Here is a 22,199-nt window from a genome sequence, read left to right as displayed (position 1 = left end):
TCCTTTATAAGTGGCTGTGAGGATGTTAAATGTTTCTGCTGCTGCTGCTGTGCCCATAGAATAAGATGTGGACCAATTCCCGTTGCGTAAAGGATCTGTTAAAAAGGTCGAAAACCTCTTATGGCGTCAATGTCGAGACAATGAGGGCGGGGTAAGATACCATCCTGACTAGTGTCCAAATGTAGATCAAGATGGCGTCTCGAGATGCGTTTTTCCTGCTGACTGTGCGTTCGTTACCATGAAAGTGACCCGGATTTCAACCACGAGAAGATTTCGAAGTTGGTGACCGCGAAACTTGGCCACTGGACCTTGAAAAGATGGGTGTTAGTGGTTTTTTTGTACAGGGGGGGGGAGGGAGGTTGTCTTCACCGCACCTGTAAAAGCTGACCTCATTTTCCCTTTGCCGAAGTTTGCAGATTCTTATTTACGGGCGCCGTGCAACAGCGGGAACATTCCAAAGTTGGCTAGTTCCGGAAACAGCTCTCGCCTGCAGTCGTAGGTATGTAAACATGTCGTGCTTCGCTCTGCACGCTCGCTCGTTTACAGCACCCTCCCACCTCACCCCCCCCCTCAATTCCTCCTTCCCTCTCGCCATCACTTCGTTCTTGCTCGCTAAGCCGAGACATACAGTGACATAGTTCTGTTTTCTGCCGTTAGGGAGGGGGGGGGGAGAATCGCACTTCACGGACCGAAGAATTCAGGTGAAAAGAAAGCATCAAGTTCAAGGAATTGCCCATGGAAAGGCAACGAAGAAAGACGAGAGAAGCCGCTTTTGAGAAAGGGGAGGTGTTCACTTAACAGACTGCGTGCTGACGAAAAGGTGGCGTAAGCCTAATTGTCGTCGACTGCGAAGGCGGAAGTATTAAGAGAAATAAAACAACACCAATAACAATAAAAAAAGTCAGCCAACACTGTACACACCAGATGTCGCCACCGTCACAGCCTTCGAGAGGGTGCTTTTCCCCGTGGATAATCACGAAGTAGTTTCCTCTGGTTTGCGATCCATGTCGCTCTGTTGGCGGAGCTTTGGGTAATGCACATGTAGTGTACTGCAACGGCGTCTTACTATTCCCTCCCCTCAAAAGTCTCCTTTCCCCCCACACCCGTAAGAAGAACGTTAGTGAGGGGTGTTCTGGCGTGCTTCAGTGGCAGGCGGTCTTGCAAGATCGTCGCTTGGCGTGCGCCTTACGCGGCAGTAGTTCGGCTGAATATGCTCTACCCTCCAAGAAGCCGGAACTGATAATCTCGCTCAGCACGAGGCACGAAGTGGTAGCGAATGATTGGTAGATTCCAGCCTGGGCCTCCCGGACCCTCGGTTAACTTACCACCAGGACGCATACCACGAAGGAGCTGTTCCAGTGCCACAGGTAGGTGGCGGCTTGTTTGTGTGTGCGTGTGCGCGCGCGCGCGCGTGATAGAGAGAGAGAGAGAGAGAGAGAGAGAGAGAGAGAGAGAGAGAGAGAATGTGGTGGGAATACAAGAAAAAAAAAAGTCGTAATTGAGCGAGTGACTTTTAAGTTGCACGTGCTTTTAAACTTTCAAAACTCGCAAAATTTTGCATGCAAATAATGCTCGGTTGATTCGTGCACCTATTTCAACGAAACCTCTTTGAGACTGGGGACCATCCACTGCAATACGCCCACTTTCTGGAATTTGGGAACGTATTTGCAATGTTCAAAACGATAGCAACGTTTTTTGTTGCTATTTAGCCCCCCCCCCCCAAAAAAAGAGACTGATTCTTGGTATCGTCTTTCAATTTTGTTTATACTGGGGGGGGGTAACCCATATACACCTACGCAACATTTCGTCTTAATAAGGGAAATAACCGGTGATTTTAAATGAATAACCGATGATTGTGCAAACGAAACCTGTTTATTATTATTATTACTACTTCTCGTAGGCATTGCGTTAAGATAAAGATATTTCATACCAATCTAGAATAGCTATTTAAATGCTATTCGAAATAAATAAATTATTTAAGGGATCCAAAAAAACTGAGATCTGTACTCCCAATAGCTTGGAAATCACGTTGAACTGCCTTTGTTCATTTTCTTCTAACTTGGTGCGTCGGTTATCTTTCACTCTGATCACGTGATCAGCCGAATACCAATTACAGGTTATTATAACTTATAGAATATATGTATTTGATTTTTTTTGGTTTCTGATTCATATATTCCGTTTGTTGTCTTATCTGATAAAACCAGTGCCAGATGGGATAAAGGAGGCGAGAGAGAGAAGAGTGAAGGACCTGAGCGTAACAAGCAATGCTATCCTATGTGTACTGAACTCTGAAAGATTCGGCGAAAATTTCATTGTTAATCTCAAGTTTTTTCCCCGATAGGTTATTGTATGTATTATATGTAAAAGGTGCGTTTACTTTATACTTTTTAAAAGTTCTGGATAACTAAAAGTATTTTTTTCTGGGATTAATTTTCAGAAATCAACATTCAATTATTACTAATAAAAATCTCCAATTTTTCTTCAGTGTATTCATCTCGAGTTCCAAACATCATGAAATACCTATTCTTTTTTTTTTTTTAATTTCTTTTTGATATTTCATTACATTTCTGACAAATGACATTAATGACTTTAGGGGTGAAGCAATACGCTTTTCGTATTCCCCGCTATCTGTTACGGCTACAGTGAGAGTAAAGTTTTATGAGCAGTATGCTCGCCCTGAATGGGCATGGAGATTATGCATCGCTACAGGAAATTAAAATGGCTTTTGGTCTTTTGTATTTGAATATATCTGTTGTCTCGTATGTCACAGCTTGTCGAACCAAATCGTTAGGGCGTATGGATTCTTTGCTGCTAAAGACTATAGGAAAGAGAAAATATAAGGAACATTTGTATCTCGATGAAGTTGATTGTTTTTGGCGAACGATGGGGCGTTCATTACATTTCTTTACCATTAATCATTAACGTTACTGACAGGATGGGTGAAGCACTAGTGCTTTTCATATTCCCCTTTATCTGTAATGAGAGTTGTTTGGGAATGGGAGATTTGGCTCTGGGGGCAGTTGTGTTAGCTATGATCAGTTGAGAGATGAATAGCCTTCGGTCTTCTGTGTTTGTAGTAATCAGTCTCATTGTAATTGACAGCTTGTACGATCAGTGGGTTTGAATGTGAACTTGACTTCGCGAAGAATTTTTCTGCTAGATCACGAAGAAGGGAGGAAATGTATGGAATGCCAGTTTCTCGGTGAATCTGTGAATTTCTGATGAACCACGGTGCATCCAGGATCATCCTAAGGCATTTGTTTTGGATTCTCTGCAATTTCGAAATGTTTGATCTTGAAGTGTGACTCCATGCTGGTGAGGCGTAGGTAATGACTGGACATACTACCATCCGGTAAAGAAGCAATTTATTATGTAGGTTCAATTTGCTCTTGCGGTTGATCAATGGATAGAGCTGTGCTATTATTTTGGAAGATTTGGAGCCAATGAGATTGATGTGCTTGTTAAAAAGGAGTTTCTTATCCATTAATACCCCAAGATATTTAGTCTCTGATTGCCATGGGATCTTATAACCAGAGAGCAGGATGTCTTCTTTATTGCAGACCTTTCTTCTTGAAAACAGCATGGCTGAGCTTTTGAGGGGGGGGGGTTCACTTGAATCCTCCAGTTGGTGAACCAGTTTGCTAGCTCATTGATACTTCCTTGGAGTCTGGTGATTGCTTGGCGAGGGCTGAGCGATCTTGCTAGGATAGCAGTGTAGTCGGCATAATGGGCCGTAGTAGTTGTTCTCGAATTGAGAGGAATATCTACTATGTAAGTTGTGAAAAGTACTGGGGCCAGAAGAGAACCCTGAGGTACTCCCGCCAGAATTTTGCGCCTTGATGACACAATTCCGTTGAGTTTTACTTGCATGTATCTTTCACTAATATATGAGTATATGAGTTTCACTAGTTTAATTGAGATATTGTTTTCAATTAGTTTGAAGATAAGGCCTTGATGCCAGACCTTATCAAAGGCCTTGGCAACATCCAAAAATACAGTGTGAAGGTGCCAGTTAAAACAATGAGTGATATGTTCTGTTAGTCGGTGAATTTGTTGTACTGTGTTGTGAGCTTTGCGAAACCCAAATTGCTCATTTGGGATTATTTTCTGTTTGTCCACTGCTGATTGTAGTCTTGATAGGATGACCTTTTCTGTTACTTTGCCAAGACAGGAAAGAAGACTGATGGGCCTGTAGCTTTGGGGAAGTTGTGGGTTATTATCAGGCTTTTTCAGAGGTATGATGTCAGCGATTTTCCAATCTGTGGGAAAGTACTGGAATCTTAAAATGGAATTGGTAATATTAACTAGATGAATTACGGCTTTCCGTGGGAGTAGCTTTATTATTCTATTGGTAATGCCGTCAGGGCCGGGAGCCTTTTTGTTCTTCAGATGGGAAATAATATTTATTATTTCTGTTGGAGATGTGGGGGTGATGGTTTCTGAATCATCCTTAGGCTGTCTTAATGCATTTCTAACTTTACGATGAACTTTGTAAATGAGATTGATATTTAAGTTTACGTAAGATGGGCTGCATTGATTTTCCAGATTGTCAATTAGGGCTTCTACTTTTTCTTCATCTGAGTGTGCAATTCCAAGATTGGTCTTCAAAGGGGAAAGGAGTTGTCTTTTAGTACGAAGAGATTTTACAAATTTCCACATGGAGTATCTTCTGGGTTGATTTCCATGAGTTTGTGATTCCCATTTGGAATTCCTGTGCATCTGGAGGGCTTCTCGAACCTGTCTGTTCAGGTTGTTTTGTCCTGCGGGGCTCTAGTGTTGTGATATCGCTTTCTGGCTTTATTTTTGGCCCTAATCAGGTTCATTATCTCTTCTGGGATCCAATTGGGAGCGTGGAAGGCAGTGGTGTGAGTGACTGATGCTATTGCTGTGTTGATTTGCCTAGTTAAATTGCTTACAGCTTGGTCTATTTCTTCTGTTTTACGAATGACGGGGGGGGTGGACCGATGTGGACTGGGAGAACCTTGAGAGCTTGTCCCATGGTAAGAAAGAATGATGGGGAGAGAGAGCTGATCTTGAAGTCCTAGCCTGAGCAGGTGGGATTATGATCTGAGTTAAGCTCTTCTAATGTCTACAGCTGGTATTGATATTTCTGAGGATAACTATGTCTAATAATCAGAAATTCCTGATGGGCTGTAGTGGGTCCAGCTGCTATCATTGAGTTGAGTGACGTGTAGTTGAATAAGGTACGGCCTTTGGAGTTGATTGACGAACTGAACCAGGCAGGCCGTATGTTTGGAGTTTAGGTCTCCTGCTATAATTATGGAATCCGTGGATTGAGCTAAGTCATTACATTTCTTATTTTTTAGTCCTTATAAGGACTGGCTTAAAGGGGCGAAGCAAGAATGCTTTTCAAATTCCCCGTTGTCTGTAGAGGACAGTGTAAGGATAAGGTGTTATTGAGCTATTAAATTAAAGCTCTCATCATGGCAAGAGGGTAACAGCAATAGCCGAGCCTCAGTTAGAACTTCATCGGCTACAGCATTTCCATCCATTACCTTCCCTAGGTACCCATTTTGGTCGCCTCGTACGACATGCATGAGCTACATTGGTGCTATTCTTATCCCGGCAACCACACACGTTTCTTATCTTGTAATGATTTAATTGTAGTATTATGATATGAACTTTTTTAAGGTGTATTTCATAATTTCAAAATTTTTAGCAAAATTATTGAAAAACTTGAAAATAAATATTGTTTTTTTTAAAATAAATATAAGATAGTACATTTTTTCTTATAAATGATACATAACTTTCCTGAAAAATTCATGTAAAAGTAATTTGCATAACGTCTCAAACCATCAAATATATATGTGAGAAAGGCAGATGATGAAAAGCTCTTCGCTACGGGATTCGAACCTAGATCTTTTCATCCTAAGTCAAATATTGTGTTAGAGCTGAAGTGTGCATGGATGGATTAACAGTTTGCTCTCATGTTTTTATGTTTAAGAAAGTGGAGGAATTGTGTTTAGTTCGGAAGTAGTGCCTGTGTAAATTCTCTATAGACAAGATATAATGCAGAAACGAGAAAATGATTGGAGGGAGTGAGGGAGCCAGGAGAGAAGGTTCGGCTGTTAAGAGGATTGTCCTCTTCTGAATTAGCATCACTCTTTTTAGAGAGGTTTTCGGTGCACCATCATGAATAGGAGAATAACATTCTAAGGTTGGACAGATTTGAGATTTATAAAGGGTAGCTGTGCGGGCGATGTAGAGCTTGAAAAAAGGATGACACTTCAGCATTTTGAAGTTGAGAAGGCTAAGGATGAGGTGCGGGTTTGGGTCAGAAATGGCGAGAGGTGTTAGTTAAAAGAGAGATTTATTTATTTTTCTTCTTTCGGAGATCTGGGAGCTTTTCTTATGCGAAATAAGATAAGTAAGAGAGAACCGTATTTTAATAGCATTGAAGTTGATAAAGTTTTCTTAATTCTCTCCTTCCCCATACAGAATGATAAGCAGTCAGAGTTGACCATTTTTAATAATCAACATCTTAAAGATTGAAATGGTTGTGCACTCCAAAGGTGGTCTTATGAAGAAGAAGAGGGAATGAAGTGGACTGTCATCAATAAGCTACGAATAGGATTTGTAGTCAGTAAAACTGACAATATGATGCGCAGCGAACGACCAGCCTAGGAAATTGATGATTCCACTTCAAAGGTGGAAGGCACAGCATAAAATAGTAGTATGATAGAGATCTATCTGCCATATCAGATCCGATCAAATGCTCTGGACAGTGGGCTTAGGAACGCTATGGCATTAGGGCAGTTGCCAAAGCGCCAGTGGAAGGATATTTTACCAATTATTGAAATTGTCATGCTAAAAAAAAAAGGGGGGGGGGCTAGCTAAGAATTTTCCCGGGCGCGAAAAACCTTACCACGCTCCTCTAGAAATGTCAGACATAATTACATCAGTTTTTAGTAACCTTTTCATGACCTTTCCGAAGATGAAATACCCATTTTGAGTATTCTTTAATATTTCATTGCATTTTTATTGTCTTGTAATGATTCAATTGCAATATTATGATATGCACTTTTTCAAAGTGTATTTCATAATTTTAAAAAAAATTAAGTAAAATAATTGAAAAACTTGAAGATAAATATTCTCTTAAATAAATATAAGAGAATACATTTCGTTGGCTTGGCTAGTAGATTTGTTGTACATCGAGCCGCAGAATGCGTATTACTGATCATTAATTTCTCGAGGTGTAAAGAAGCTCTAGCTGTTGCTTAGTTCTTGAGCACCTTTAGGGGGGGGGGGGCGAAGATACCATCAGTATCAAAAGGCATTGTTATCCTGATGTTCGGGATTCTTTTGCAAGTTTATTTCTTATTTTCTTTCTTTTTTTATTCAAAGCCGGATTTGAATTCGTGGATGGTTTGCGTAGTTGTAGATTTGTAGTGATAACTGAGAAGTAAGTTTTGGTCTCCAGCCACTTGTGATGCCGAATTTTTATTTATTTATCTTTTATTAAACTCTCTTAGCACACTTAGAAAACCAAGGCTTTGACAATGATTAGGGGGTTTGAGTGAAAAAGAGGATCAAGGGCTTTGGATCTTCTTTGATCAACGGAATCCAGAAAAACGTTTTTATGGCAAAGCAGGTGTTTCGATCTGAAGAGTAGAATCAATCAGACCCTGGGAAGGAAGAATGGAAGCACCCTATTTGACATTGTTATAGCACTAAGGGGTTCCTCTCAGCCCTCCCCCCTCCGCTAAGGGTGACTAAGGAAACTGTTCTGTAGACATAAAAATTTACACAAGGGTGAGGAAAGTTACCATCCAGAATGTATTTCGAAGCAAAACTGGTGAGGAAAGGGTCAATAGTGGCCGGAGGTTAACGAGGTGTGTGTGTCTGTTATTCTGGTGTAGGTGGACAGTATGCATTGAGTTTATGCATTTTGCGTAACATATTTGAAATTGAATTCTAGTTGAATATTATGCTAAGATTACATGAAAGAATATTGGCCTTAGGACACGATGTTACTTAACTAACCAGAGTATATCAGTTTATAAATTATTAAAATTAAAAACGAAACACTGGGATCAAAAACTCCTTTTATTAAATGAAAAAGCAATTAGGGGGTTTGAGTGAAAAAGATGATAAATTTTATTTTATAATAAAATAGTAAAATTTATAATACCACGCTTATATAATACCAAGATAAATTTTATTTTGTAATAAAATTTATTTTATACGGAACTTTTTGAGTTTTATAAAAATTAATATATGAAAGACTGTAAAAGGTGTATTGAAGAATTTTACTATTATAAAAGCAGTTTTAAGTTATAACTTGTAACTTTTAGATATTTTATGTAATATATAAATTGCATTATTATTTTTTTAATTGATGTAAAAACAAAATAAATGACCCTACTGCTTTTAATATAGATAATGATTTTTTTTTAAATGTTTACATATAACATTAAATAGATGCAAAGTGTGTATTGGTGTATAAATAATGCTTTGGGTATATTTCTAATAATAAATAGCATTTTGGCTGGAAAGAATTTCTTTTATAAAGACTTTGTTCGATTCGATATCTAAGTTGGATGGGGAAAAAAAATTAATCTGTAGGCTGGAAGAATTTCAATTTTTGACGCCTTGAAAGGTGTCTACAAAGAGATGACTTCTTCAAGAACTCCTATTTGCCTGCAGGTATTAAGGAAGGCAAACAGGATTCGATGCTCACGCAACGAGATACAAGAGGGAACTTGTCTCTTCATTCCTTGGCGTGAAGTGACTCTCTCCGGTCAGCGTGACTATAGGGGGGGGCAGGAAGAGATCTCTCGACTAGTAGTACGGAGTGTCACTCTTGATGCAAGCAAATATAAGTACGTCACCGCTACTCGAAATTCCTATTTGATTCAAGAGATACTAGTGGTGCCCTCTAGGGAAGGTGATGTAACATCTGGAGATTCATCACACCGTTTTCCTCAGTACTAAATCTCATCGACTGTTGAAGTTACTGACGTCAATGTCCACTTTTCTATAATTAAGAGTTCATTAGAACTACTATGGGCGAAACAGTAATAGATCTTTCTTGATTGGAAGAACTTTTTTTTCTGATGAGTACTCTTACAGGCAAAAACAGCCATGAGGAAGTATCAATTGTTCGTGTGGTCAAATGCAATAAGATAATCAAGGATAGTACCACGCTAGATTTTTTTCAAACCGTTTACCAACAAAATTTAAAGATACGAGTAAGACATACAAATATGCTTCGCTGATTGCTAAGAAATATTACAAGATCGTACATAGGGTTGCTGTGAATTTGATGGATAGAGAGATCTGGATTTGGAATACCGCTCATTGGATATTTTCGACAAAAGCTGAGTTAATTGATCTCAGAGGAAGGGTGAGAGAGGAGTTACCCCCCACCCCTACGAGCTGTGGTTTATTATCTTAAAAATACTGACATGCAATTCAGCTATCATATCTGGAGTGATTAAAAAACCTTCTATTCTGACAATGTCTTTGTTACAACGCATATATTATTCTTGTACAAATGATGACCTGTTAATCGTTATAAGTACGAAGTGACCTGGACAGTTCTCACCTTGATCAAGTAATGAGCTTATAATACCAAGTTAAGTACTACTAATTAATATGCTTTCCATATTAAACGAACAAGTGTAAATAGATCTGCACACGGCAAGTCCCAAAGGTGTACGGTATGCGACATTGCATTTAGCCATGACTTCATAGGCAATCTGCGGACTAAACCATAATCGCAGAAATTCTGGACTGTTTACAATGGTGCTGTCCTCGCCGAAGTTGGACTCTGGATGAGTAGAAAGGTAGTTTTTTTTTTCAGAGCGACGAATCCTGTCTGGTAAATTAGGTGATCTAAATACGGCTCGATGTGTCAGAGCGCTTCAACAGTAATGATGCAAATATGCTGATGAAAGGGTGTATACAGAAGGGCACATCTCGTAGTTATAGTAATGGAACGTTCTTTTTTTTTTTTTTTGTCTATGATATGATACAATTATTAGAGTGTTATAGCGTATAGTAGCTAATGTAATCCTACTAATATTAGCAAAATATTTACCCTTCAAAAAAAAAAAAAAATGCTTCCCTTCATTGTAATGGCCACCCTGAGCAATTGATTACATTAAAAGGCCGTGACTGAAAATATTCCACATGACGTCATAAAATGTCTTGTTTTCCGAAGTCATAGTTAGTGATTAACTCGAAATAGCTAGATGAATATATTATGAAAAAGGCAAATCGAGTCTATAATAGATGTTAAATTAATTTAGAGATTTACTGCGAAAAATAAAAAGAATGAAAGGCTATAAATTTATTTTAAAAAATCAAAAGTTTTTTTACACCCTTTTATAATATTGATAATGTTGCCTTTTTAGTTAATGAACGTGTGTGGTGATTGGTGAAAAAAAAAAAAAAAAAAGATGATCCAAGACAAGCCAAAAGTCCTTTTTAGGACTTCCAGTAACAAATGGCAATGCTGTAGTCAATGAAGTTTTAACTGAGGCTCGGCTATTGCCGTTACCCAGCCATGACTAGAGCTTTTTAGCTCAATAACACTCCATCCACATTTCTTCATTCAGATGACGGGATAAAGAGTCAAGGGCTCAGTCCATCGCCTAGTTCTTTTAAGAACTAAGGTGGTTGGTGAAAAATCCTAGATGTGGTGATTAATACCCTTGGAGGGTAATGGATGGCAATACTGTAGCCATTGAGGTTCTAACTGAGACTCGGCTATTGCTGTTGCCCTCCTGCCATGATCAGAGCTTTAATAGCTCAATAACACCTTATCCCTACACTGTCCTATAGATAACGGGGAAGATGAAAAGCATTCTTGCTCGCCCCTTTAAGCCAGTCTTTATAAGGACTAATCTTTCACTACGCGTTATTCCCGCTTCCTATGCAGGGTCCTCCTGTTACTTAGATGCGACTTTTTGTTAATACCACTCCCAATCGACCCGTCGCCTAGCCTGCCGCTGGGAGGGGGGGGGGGGTATATATTTTTTGACTGTAGCAGCGTATGTTCACGGGGCCGGTTTGCGGGATGAAAAACGCCAGATAAACTGGCGGAAAAAACCCTACTGCCCGCCCCCAAGACCGGCTAGCTTGGCTATGGCTGAGGAAGATCCTCAAATTCCTCGCGTCTTCGACGGGAATGGAACCTGGGACACTCCTTCCCCAGTCATATGGTTGCGAAGCGCAAAAGCCACTAGGCTAACCGCGCGGACCTTATAAGGACTATAAGGGTGGTTGGTAATTATGTAAACCCTTCACACACACACACACACACACAAAAAAGTAAGCATAACAATGCGACGAAATTATTGTGATTAATATATTTATCGATAGTAATGTCAGAAATAATAGATGTTCTATAAGAATGATGAATATTGCATGGCGTTTAGAGCTGAACTACGATAGATGCATTACAAAAAATAAAAGTATAAAATCACTTGTTTTTATACAGCTGTTGACAAGCAGTCCTCTTCATGTTTATGTTTGCTTTCCAACAAGTGTGCGGAAAAGCAAGTTACTATGGCAACTGCGCTTTCAGAACATTAGTGTATACACTTGCAGTAAACTAGAAATCCCAAAAGGCGCTGCATTGGGATGCTCAATCTCTTGCCACTTTACTATGAGTGGACATTGACGTATTACGTTATATCTCAACAGCATTACGGAAAAGCAACAAATGTGCGAGTGAGTTACTGGCCTAAAAGCGAGTTGATTTCTGGACTGAGTTATGATAATATGATCTCAGATTTAATAGCAGCCAAACATTTAGTCGTTGGTTTTTATAATAATATGATCTCATTTTTATATAACGAAACGTGTGGTGAATTCATCATTAAAAAACACACGTTCTAACCACAGTGATAACTAATTTAAATTGTAAATATTTCATCCTAAGTATCTTAGGACATCATCAGTACAGTAGTTCAAACAATACTAGGAATAACATACAGTTAGGGCGCATGATTACAATGGAATCTCAATATGCGTGCAGTAACGTGTTATACAAGTAAATTAAATATAACTGAAAAAAAAAAAATAATAATATATATATATAGATTATTACTACACAGACCAAACTTATACCGCAACGACCTTCTTACTATTCCTAAAGTATGGGAAATTGTCATAAAAAATTGTGTAAAATAATCTTTTTTTTCCCCCAGTTATATTTAATTTACTTCTATAACACGTTACTGCACGCATATTGAGATGTAATCATGCGCCCTAACTGTATGTTATTCCTAGTATTGTTTGAACTACTGTACTTATGATGTCCCAAGATACTTGGAATGAAATATTTACGAATTAAATTAGTTATCACTGTGGTTAGTACGTGTGTTTTTTAGTGATAGTATGATCTCAGATTTAATAGCAGCCAAACATTTAGTCGTTGGTTTTTATTTAAATAGATATACATTCGTCCCAAAAATGCTTCCACACGGTGCACTGTTATGTTATATACATACAGCCTCTCGTATGTTGGATTAAGTTCTTAAAAGAACTGGGCGATGGACTGAGTCCTTGACTCTTTATCCCGTCATCTGAATGGAATGAAGAAAATCTGTGTGGATGGAGGGTTATTGAGCTAAAAAGCTCTAGTCATGGCTGGGTAACGGCAATAGCCGAGCCTCAGTTAAAACTTCATTGGCTACAGCATTGCCATTTGTTACCACTGGAAGTCCTGATTAGTAAGTAAAGGGTAAAATCTCAAAAAATCGGACGATCTCTAGGCCACTCCATAGTGGGCGAAAGACCGTCCATGTCTCAGCGTTGGTTCCACTCATTGACGGCCGCCCCGTCCTAGCACCCCGACGGGCTCCCCGTTTAAGCAGAACCGCTCAGCGTTGGTTCCACTCAGTGTGGGCCGCCCCGTCCTAGCACCCCGACGGGCTCCCCCACTACTGAGCAGAACCGCTCAAATTCCGAGGAAAATAATTCACCGACAAGAACCCCTCAGCGGGCCGTGCCGGAGAACACCTTCCCCGGAGACTCAAGGTGCTCCCTTGAGGCAAAAACCCTAAGGGAGCAAACTCAAAAACTCACACCCAGGATAACAGCAACAGCCGAACCTCAGTTTACTTCCTTGGTTCAGCATTGCTAATTGTTACCACTGGAAGTCCTAAAAAGGACTTTTTCCAGACCACTCACCTCGTATGTTGGATTGAGAATAAATACATAATTAAGTGCTAAAATGATATAGAATATTTAAAGGTTTATGCTACCTTCTTAGAATTTTTCAGAATATTTTAAAATATTTAATGATTTATTTTAAGTAAAATATAAGTTGCACTATTATTTCTAACAATTAAAGAAAGTACATTAATAAAATATGTAATTTTTACGTATCAATAATTAATGTATCAATGTATAACATTGATACATTAATTATAACATTGCGAGAAAGTACTGTTTTGTTATACGGCTTAATTTTTTAATTTCGGTAATGACATATCGTCTGATGTTATTCTTTATTTGGAATAAACATAGAATAACATCAGTATAATATGTGGCCCGCGATGAGTCCTGGGAACTCCATGGTGGCGCCGTGCAGTGGCACAGAATGCCATTTGTAAAAATGGAGATATCCATTTCCGAAGGAAGGCAGTATGTGCCATATCGCTACATATTTTGCTAGTTGGTTTTAAAAATATTCTAAAAACTGTCCGGACCCTCCACATATAATAATAATAATAAACTTCTTGCATGGTGATATGATGCGTTTAGAAATAAGCAAAATAGGCGATATTTTCTTAAATCATTTTAAATCTTAAATCATTCTAAGATGTTTTAATCCCTTTTGTAATGCATAAAATTCCAATTCACTTAAATGCTCACAAAACAAAGAGTGTCATTGGAAGGGGTTATCATGATATTTAAATTTTGTCTAGTTCTATATAATTTCGTAACATTTGGTCTCCGCAAATGACTGGATATTGAGATGGGTCGATGGTTTTGAAGATTCCAAATATGAAATTTCAATTTGTATATTGTTACTTGCGTACGAACGGACAAAGACGAAATGAGTCAACAGTCACATAACTCAGTTTGTGAAACGCACTTAAAAGAGAGGGGGGGGGGGAAATGTGCGGTATATGCTTTTTAATCATAATGTAAATTAATATTATTAGTGAAAATTTAAAGTAAATTATATTAATATTAAAAAATCTTCAAATAAGGCGAGATATTCAATGATTATAGTGCAGTGTACAATTTGAGTTTTGATCTACGAAAGAGAGAATATTACTAACTTAATTAGCTCATAATAATAATAATAATTAGGAGAAGGTTCACTGTTGCTTTTCTTCGTGTTCCAACCGCACTTTTTTTACTACTACTACTAATAATAAAAGTTATATAAGGAAGCTCAAACATTACACAAATCTAATATCGAGTCCTGTAGGTTGTATGGTGATGGGATGTCATTAATACCAAAGCACATAAACTCATTGGTGTGGATCAGACTTTCAGTGCGAAACTGCAATATTGGTGGATTCCTATAGTTCAGGGAGTCCAGAATTTCGGGAGAGTCCCAAATAAATGCCCTTATGGCTTGATGAGCGTTTATTGTGTACGTGGTTCCATCACTTTATGCAGGCTTGGTTGGCTGTGCGGACTGCGTATATACTGCATATATAATATGCATGTAAAATAGAAATTAAGGATCGCAATAAAGTTAACAATAATCCAAGATGGATTTTAAAGGCATAAAAAAGGGTATAAAACCTGCCTCATTCTCCAACGACATTCACGTTTTCTAGTTCCTTTACTGACTTGCTGGTCGAAATTTTTGTCTGACGTTGCTTCCATTCCTCTGGTATCTAAATACAAACTCCATCCACTGGTATATTCATGTTTCCTCCAACTTCTGTACCGATGACTAAAAATTATTTTGTTTGAGCACTTACTGAAGGCCTCCTTTTGACTGTTTACCAGAAACAAGATGTGGTTCATAACACCTTTCCAATCGCTTTTAAAAGTTCAAGAATTAATTACTATTTTAATGAATTACCGTATATGCTGGCGTTCAAGGTGACTGGGCGTATAAGACGACCCCAGAATTTCCGTTTAAAAGAAATTTTGTGCTATAATCGCCTTATAAGACGACCACAAACGTTGCCCTTACCGCTGACAGCTTCTTACACATTACTTTTACTTGAATACAATATAATACAGGCATAGCAATCGTCTCAGGTTACTTTTATATCAGTCCTTAGTTTCGTAGATTGTAATTCATGTGAACACTAGTTAAAGGTCTCATTAGAATTTAAATGAAAAAAAAAATCTTTACATACAAAATGTATTAATATGATAATATACATTAATGCATATTAACATGTCAGAAGCTTATTTAAATACAGCTGTAATAGGCTTTTGGCATGTTTTTCCATCAGCGAATTTAAAGGTTCAGATTTTATATCCAGAGTATAAGATCTCTGGACGATCCCTAGTTTTATCTTTTTTTTTTTTTTTTTAACTTCAAATATTGTCTTGTACGCCGAATTCTGTTGTACTGCTTTTATATCGTATTTTGGAAAGTGTAACACCACTTTTTTATATTAACTTGAACCCTTCTGAAGAATTATAAACCAGGTACAAATAGGATCCAAGTGCACTTTTTCTAACCCATAGGAAGGAAGTAAAGATTTAAAATTTCTAAAAAAATAACCAATCAGAGTTAATCATTTGGCTCTTTATTCCTTTTGAGCATCTTCTTCACGAGCACGCTAATCTTTGAATTGCAAGACAGAAATTTCCTTACCTCACTATTCATTAATCGCAATGCAAATCCTTGGGATTATCACTACAAACATTCAAAAATGAGAACTCAACTTCCTTATTGGTCCTCTGCTAATAAGGTTACTGTAGTAGTATCGTTGTTCTTCGCACACCAAGCATGTTCGTTGCTTTATTCATTTTAACTCATTATCCACAAAACTAATAAAACTTCTACCATAAATCTTCGTTATTTCATCCTTTTCTCTCCAACGCACTTTGTAACAGTTTTTAATTTCATTAACGCAACTTTCCAAATTTTCTTTTACAGAGATCGAAGTGACATCTATTGGTTCTTAAAAGAACTGGGCGATTGACTGAGTCCTTGACTCTTTATCCCGTCATCTGCATGAAGAGAATCTGTGTGGATGGAGTGTTATTGAGCTAAAAGCTCTAGTCATGGCTGGGTAACGGCAATAGCTGAGCCTCAGTTAAAGCTTCATTGCCATCTGCTACCCTGGAAGTCCTAAAAAGGACTCTCACTCTTTTCACATCTATTGGTCCTTATAAGGACTGGCTTAAAGGGGCGAAGCAAGAATGCTTTCATCTTCCCCGTTATCTGTAGAGGACAGTGTAGGGATAAGGTGTTATTGAGCTATTAAAGCTCTGATCATGGCAGGAGAGTAACAGCAATAGCCGAGCCTCAGAACTTCATTGGCTACAGCATTGCCATATGTAAAGGTAAAGCCGTCTCTAAAAATTCGGACGATCCCTAGGCCACTCATTCGTGGGCGAAAGACCGTCCATCTCAGCGTTGGCTCCACTCAGTGATGGCCTTCCACCCACACGCCACCACCGAGCAGAACCGCTCAAATTCCGAAGAAAATCATTCACCGACAAAGCCCCTCAGCGGACCGTGCCGGAGAACACCTTCCCCGGAGACTCAAATTGCTCCCTTAAGGCAAACACCTTAAGAGAGCTTACTCATAACTCTAATCTTAGCGCCCCTGGGGGATAACAGCAACAGCCGAACCTCAGTTAAACTTCATTGGTACAGCATTGCCATCCATTACCCTCCAAGGGTATTGGATTGAATGAATCCTTCATCCAACTCACATCTACTGGTTCTTATAAGAACTGGGCGATGGACTGAGTCCTTGACTCTTTATCCCGTCATCTGAATGAAGAATATCTGTGTGGATGGAGTGTTATTGAGCTAAAAAGCTCTAGTCATGGCTGGGTAACGGCAATAACCGAGCCTCAGTTAAGACTTCATTGGCTAAAGCATTGCCATTTGTTACCTTACCCGGGAAGTCCTAAAAAGGACTTATAATATCATTGTCTCTTGCTACTACTACACATCTACTGGTTCTTAAAGTTCTTAAAAGAACTGGGCGATGGACTGAGTCCTTGACTCTTTATCCCGTCATCTGAATGAGGTAAATCTGTATGGATAGAGTGTTATTGAGCTAAAAAGCTCTAGTCATGGGTAACGACAATAGCCGAGCCTCAGTTAAAACTTCATTGGCTATAGCATTGCCATTTGTCACCCTGGAAGTCCTAAAAAGGACTTTTCCGGTAATCAGGTGTTCATTCCCCCGCCTACCTTCGGATCCACATCTACTGGTATTTGGACAGGTTCTATTTAATTTAAACTATATGAAGGATGTAAAAGGGTGTTAATAACAATATATTGAAAAAAAAAAAAAAAACAGTAAAGAATCTAAAACATATCATAATATAAAAAAAGTTCAAAATAAAACGATAATCAGGATTATATAAAAGATCATCTTTAATAATTAATACTAAAGTCCAAATTGATTGACTAGCACGTTTAAACGGAATTAAAACATAGAGAAGGTAGGTCTTGGAAGGTTGTGGAATGTTTAAAGATATATAGAAAGATAGCGTCAAGGAAATGATTCCAATTAGAAAAAGCTTTTCAAATATAGATGAAAGAAACATTTTATTCTGATAAAAACTGTCGGAATGAAAATAAAGTCCAATTTTTTTATGTTACCAATTAACATAAAAATATCAATATGAACTTACTTATTCAATGCCGATATTTTACAGGTTCTGAGTGGGTAGTTTTTGTCATCATGGTTTTTCAAACAGATGGGCTATTTATTTCGCTATTTTTAGAATTAGCGCGAAAGTAGCTATGGGCATTCAAGTATATTTATTTTGTCCGGCATTTCTTTTGCTTAGAGAATAAAAAATAATCTCAGTTTCCTAGAGGGTAAAAACCTTTATACCACCGTATGAGACGGGCTGACTCAACTTCATTGGAAAAGTCCTGCTAAAGGTTCCTCTCGTTCTAGACAGAATTCGCACCCAAGTCATGTGCATCCAAAGGACAAATATCGTTTATTTCAACAACAGCGGAGGTGCGTGCATGTCGACAAATTCCACCATGGTTGATATTTAATGTTCGTTGGATGTCTTTAGCCTTTAGTTTCAGTGAGAAATTTAATAAATAAATAAATAAATCATCTACTGACTTTTATTCACCAAAGAGAGTAGGCGAACTATTTTAGCCCTAAAGAATTTTTGGAAATCGGCACGCAGTCTATTTCCACTCTTAGTCTTCACCGATAGTTGATTTCGTGACCACTGAGATTTTGAAGATTTCTGGGGAGAGAGTAATGGAGATAATTGTCTCTGGCTCGTGTTCCGTATTCCTAACTAGTATTACTGTTCTATATGCGAATGCGAAATTTCACTGAACTCATTTCTTAATTCTTAAGGTGTGTGTGTGTGTGTGTGTGTGTGTGTGTGTGTGTGTGTGTGTGTGTGTGTGTGTGTGTGTGTGTCAAGCTTTGTAAACTAAAAAAGCTTCTAAACTAAAACCTATATCCTAAAACTCATTTCTCCTGTTGTTAAATTTTTTGAAAAAAATTCTTCAAATTTTATTAAAAATGGTTGTATTTTTAATTATTTATTAACTTTTTTTAGATTTTTAAAATTCGTAAATTATTTATTAAAAAAATACTTAAAGCATCTTTTTAAATTAACATAAGTTTAATTAAAATATATTTAATTTAAAACATATAATTATAACATTTGCTTTAAATGTAAATAGAGAAAAGCATTTTTTAATTTTACTAAAGAAATATATTACGGTTTGCCTTAATTTAAAAATAAAATAAAATACATTTCTAATTTAGTAATTTACCTTGATGTGAAATATTGAAAAAAAAAAAGTTAATCTTACTTGAAACGTAGTGTAGACTTGTTTTAATTAACAATAAATTTTGAATTTCATATACGGATATAAACTTTGTAGTTTTGTTACATATAAATCCTGTACAGTTTTATTTTAATTAAAAATAAAATCAGGCGTTTTAAAAACATTTGATGTTATTTAGTATGCAGATGAGAGATTGAGATGTGGCAGTGCGCTTCGCAACCATATGCTTGGGGGAAGGAGTGTCCTAGGTTCGATTCCCGTCGGTGACGTGAGGAGCTGAAGGATCTTCCTCAGCCATAACCAAGTTAGCCGGTCTTGGGCGTGGACAGTAGGGTTTTTTCCCAGTTTATCTTGGGGGTTTTTCATCCCGCAAAGCAGGCAAACCGGCCTTAAGAACTCAACAATACAGACATAGGATACACCCTGGCGTAGGGCTGACCACCTTATCCTGTGAACGGCTTGAGGTCCAACGATTAACCCCTTAACACACAAAGACGTCTGTGACACGTCTTTTGTTTATTGCACCAAAACTGATTTTGAATTTTGGTTTCACATATATTTAAACCGAATATAGACGCTAGACAATCTTGTGCCTATTTCCTTTCAGCCGAGAAAAGTTGCCAATGGCGTGCATCGGCTATTTCGTTTGCGTTTGCACAAATTGATCATTATTTTTCAAATAATGATGAATTTGATCCAGCAAATCACCCTCGCCCAAAAACTTGGTAGAAAAACGACCGCTTTCTGATTTTTAATTGGTACGTTAAAAGGTTAATAAACCCTCGACACCGCAACATAAAAGAGGGTAAAAAAGAAGATGAAATGATGATGGGATTGAGATATTAACGCTAGTTAGCAGCTTGAATTCTGATTTGGTTTAGTTAGATGGAAGCCATATATATATTTTTTATAATTAATCCACAATAAAAGTATTATTAGTAACAATAATACTAACTATATCATACCACTACTGTATGTACAGCTTTCGTTAGATAACTTCATAAAGACCTTTAATATTCAAATTATCTTTATCCACAAAACTGATCTCATACATTAGAACAAATTTAAAAAAAGAGTGTGGGAAAATATGGTGTTATTAATGCTACTGGAGTTTTGGAAGCGATTATGCGAGGACAGTAGAGAATCCTCACTCGCTTCATGCTTTCTTTGAGAGTGATAGCAAATTCCGGTAGTTTATCCAGAACATTGCGTAGAATTTACACAGTAATACTTTATATTTCTATCATTGATCATTTGGCAGTAATTATATAGATATCGAGTAGACTAAATATCCAAGTCTGCAAAAGATCAAGTCAGTAATGTAACCAAAATTCAACAAATCTTGAAATCGAGGCAACGTATTTTAAGAAATAGACCATGAATTCGTTGATTTACATTCAAATAAACTACACCATGAAGATCGTGCTTAAGAAAAGTTTACAAGAAAGCTACAACAGAAAAAAGTCAACAAAATGATCTCTTTATCTATAATATCAAGAACAACAATAGCATTGAGTTATTTGGGTTTCAAAAAGTAAGCAACCTCCTTATCGAATCTTCCGTTTGTCTGAAGTTCCTATAGTCGGAACTCCAGAAATTTACAAACAGTTAAATTCTTTCAATGTTCATAAAATACCAGCCTTGAATGGATTGTCAATATAATTTTATAAAAAAAAGTTCTAGCCTTTGGTCAACATATATTGGGGAAGATTATTAGGATTATCTAGCTTAACAATGTGTGACCATTTAATAGGTCATACATGAGCGATTTTCTATCCAAAGAGAATGGCGTGCAGTTTTACTGCGAGGACATCACTTCTGTTGATAATTGATGACCTATTACCCTCCTCAGCTGCGGCTACAAAATATTTCCTAAGGTGTTACTGAATTAACTGTCGCACTGTCAATGATAACGCGACTTCGTACCTCAGTGGCGACCATGCCCTTAGCATAGACGGTTCGGATTCCGTCTAATACAAGGAACTTTTAATAAGAGCTTTTCAGCTGAATGTAAGTTAGCCGATTTCATACGACGATGATAGTTTTTCAATAATCAAAAGACAAACTTGCCGTAGAACACACGCAGTTAACATGCCTTATCCTTAGTTGCTTTTCCGTTATCCCAACCAAAGTAAACCTTTATGCTATTTGCACCGTGACCCTGTAGCCAGTCTGTCGTATGCAGATAATATCACGGATTAAAAACTGGATAAACATTACTTCATACATTATGAGCTTTTTTTTTTTTTTTTTTTTTACAAACTTCATGTTCTTGCATGCTGTTGTTGTTGTCTTGTCCTTTGAAGAGTCTTAGATGTTTCCGCGTGCTCCTTGTACTGCTTTGGCTTGTCGATGATTTTGTTTACAGAGCTGTTGGTAATGATTAGGATCTATTTCTTGCAAAGCTGCTGTAATTGCTGGACAGGTAAAGATGTGAGTGGGTGTCAGTTCAGTATTGGGACAGTTGTTGCAGTTTCTATATGTTCTCGTATCATCTGTATTAATCTTCATTCCTCTATAATGTCCTGTTCGTAATCTTGCTATCGTGGTGGAGGTCTTTCTGTCAGCATTGATTTCAGGAATTTGATATATCACTGATTTCAGTGGAATTAGTTTAGCTTTTGCTAGGGCGTTAACATCAGCAAGAGTTATCAAGTGAGTTTCTTGGTTGAGTTCTCTGGCCTCTTTTGCTAATTTATCAGCTGCTTCATTCTAATCAATGCCTATATGAGCAGGAAGCCATTGTAAAATGCAACTTTTATCTAAACACTTTAGTTGATTTAAGAGTTTATGGGTGTCTTGTGTGAGCTTTGTATTGCAATTTTTGATTGCCTCCATAGCTGATCTGGAGTCACTGTAAATTATAATTCCCTCAGATTGTTGAGATGATGATAATTTTAAGTAAGCTTCGAGTGCTTTTTATTGCGTAAAGTTCGCTGGTAAAATTGGAAGCAATTCTCCCAGATCCAACTTTTATGCTCTTGCATAAAAGTTAGATCTGCAAGTCAATATGACGTAATCAAAAATCAAAGATCACTCTTTTCTGCTGTTGTTATTTAGCACAAGCTGTGGAGGAAAGTAGAAGCAACTTTTAGAACGCCATAACTTTCCAGAGACCTTGTAATAAATTTCCAATCTTTGCCATAAATCAAGATTGTTGTTATGTACCGTTATTGAGGTTCATTTGTGGAAGACTTTTTCGCATCAACAGATTCTTGATGATGTGTTCAATAGTGCGCATGTCTCTGTTTGTTTTTATAATCTAAGGTTGCAACTT

At 37.6% G+C, this 22,199-nt stretch overlaps 1 protein-coding gene across 2 annotated transcripts in view; it reads left to right on the top strand.

Moving 5' to 3' along the window:
* Positions 1-22,199, top strand: part of LOC150101783 (uncharacterized) — a 54,112-nt gene that overhangs the window by 8,784 nt on the left and 23,129 nt on the right. The window contains exon 1 of one of the 2 annotated variants that reach the window (XM_090400285.1): positions 997-1,367. The exons of the other annotated variant lie outside the window; for it this stretch is intronic. Within the exon in view, the coding sequence (XP_090256411.1) occupies positions 1,277-1,367 (91 nt within the window). The 5' untranslated portion in view covers positions 997-1,276. Of the gene's footprint in view, positions 1-996; positions 1,368-22,199 lie in introns of those variants that run through there. 2 annotated transcript variants of the gene reach the window in all.

The sequence above is a fragment of the Typopeltis vanoorti genome, chromosome 11, assembly GCF_054136105.1.
Source record: "Typopeltis vanoorti isolate ZY-2024b chromosome 11, IOZ_Tvanoo_1.0, whole genome shotgun sequence".
Classification (NCBI taxonomy): domain Eukaryota; kingdom Metazoa; phylum Arthropoda; class Arachnida; order Uropygi; family Thelyphonidae; genus Typopeltis; species Typopeltis vanoorti.
The sequence above is the reverse complement of the archived record's forward strand: the minus strand, read 5'-3'. Positions and strand labels throughout refer to the sequence as shown.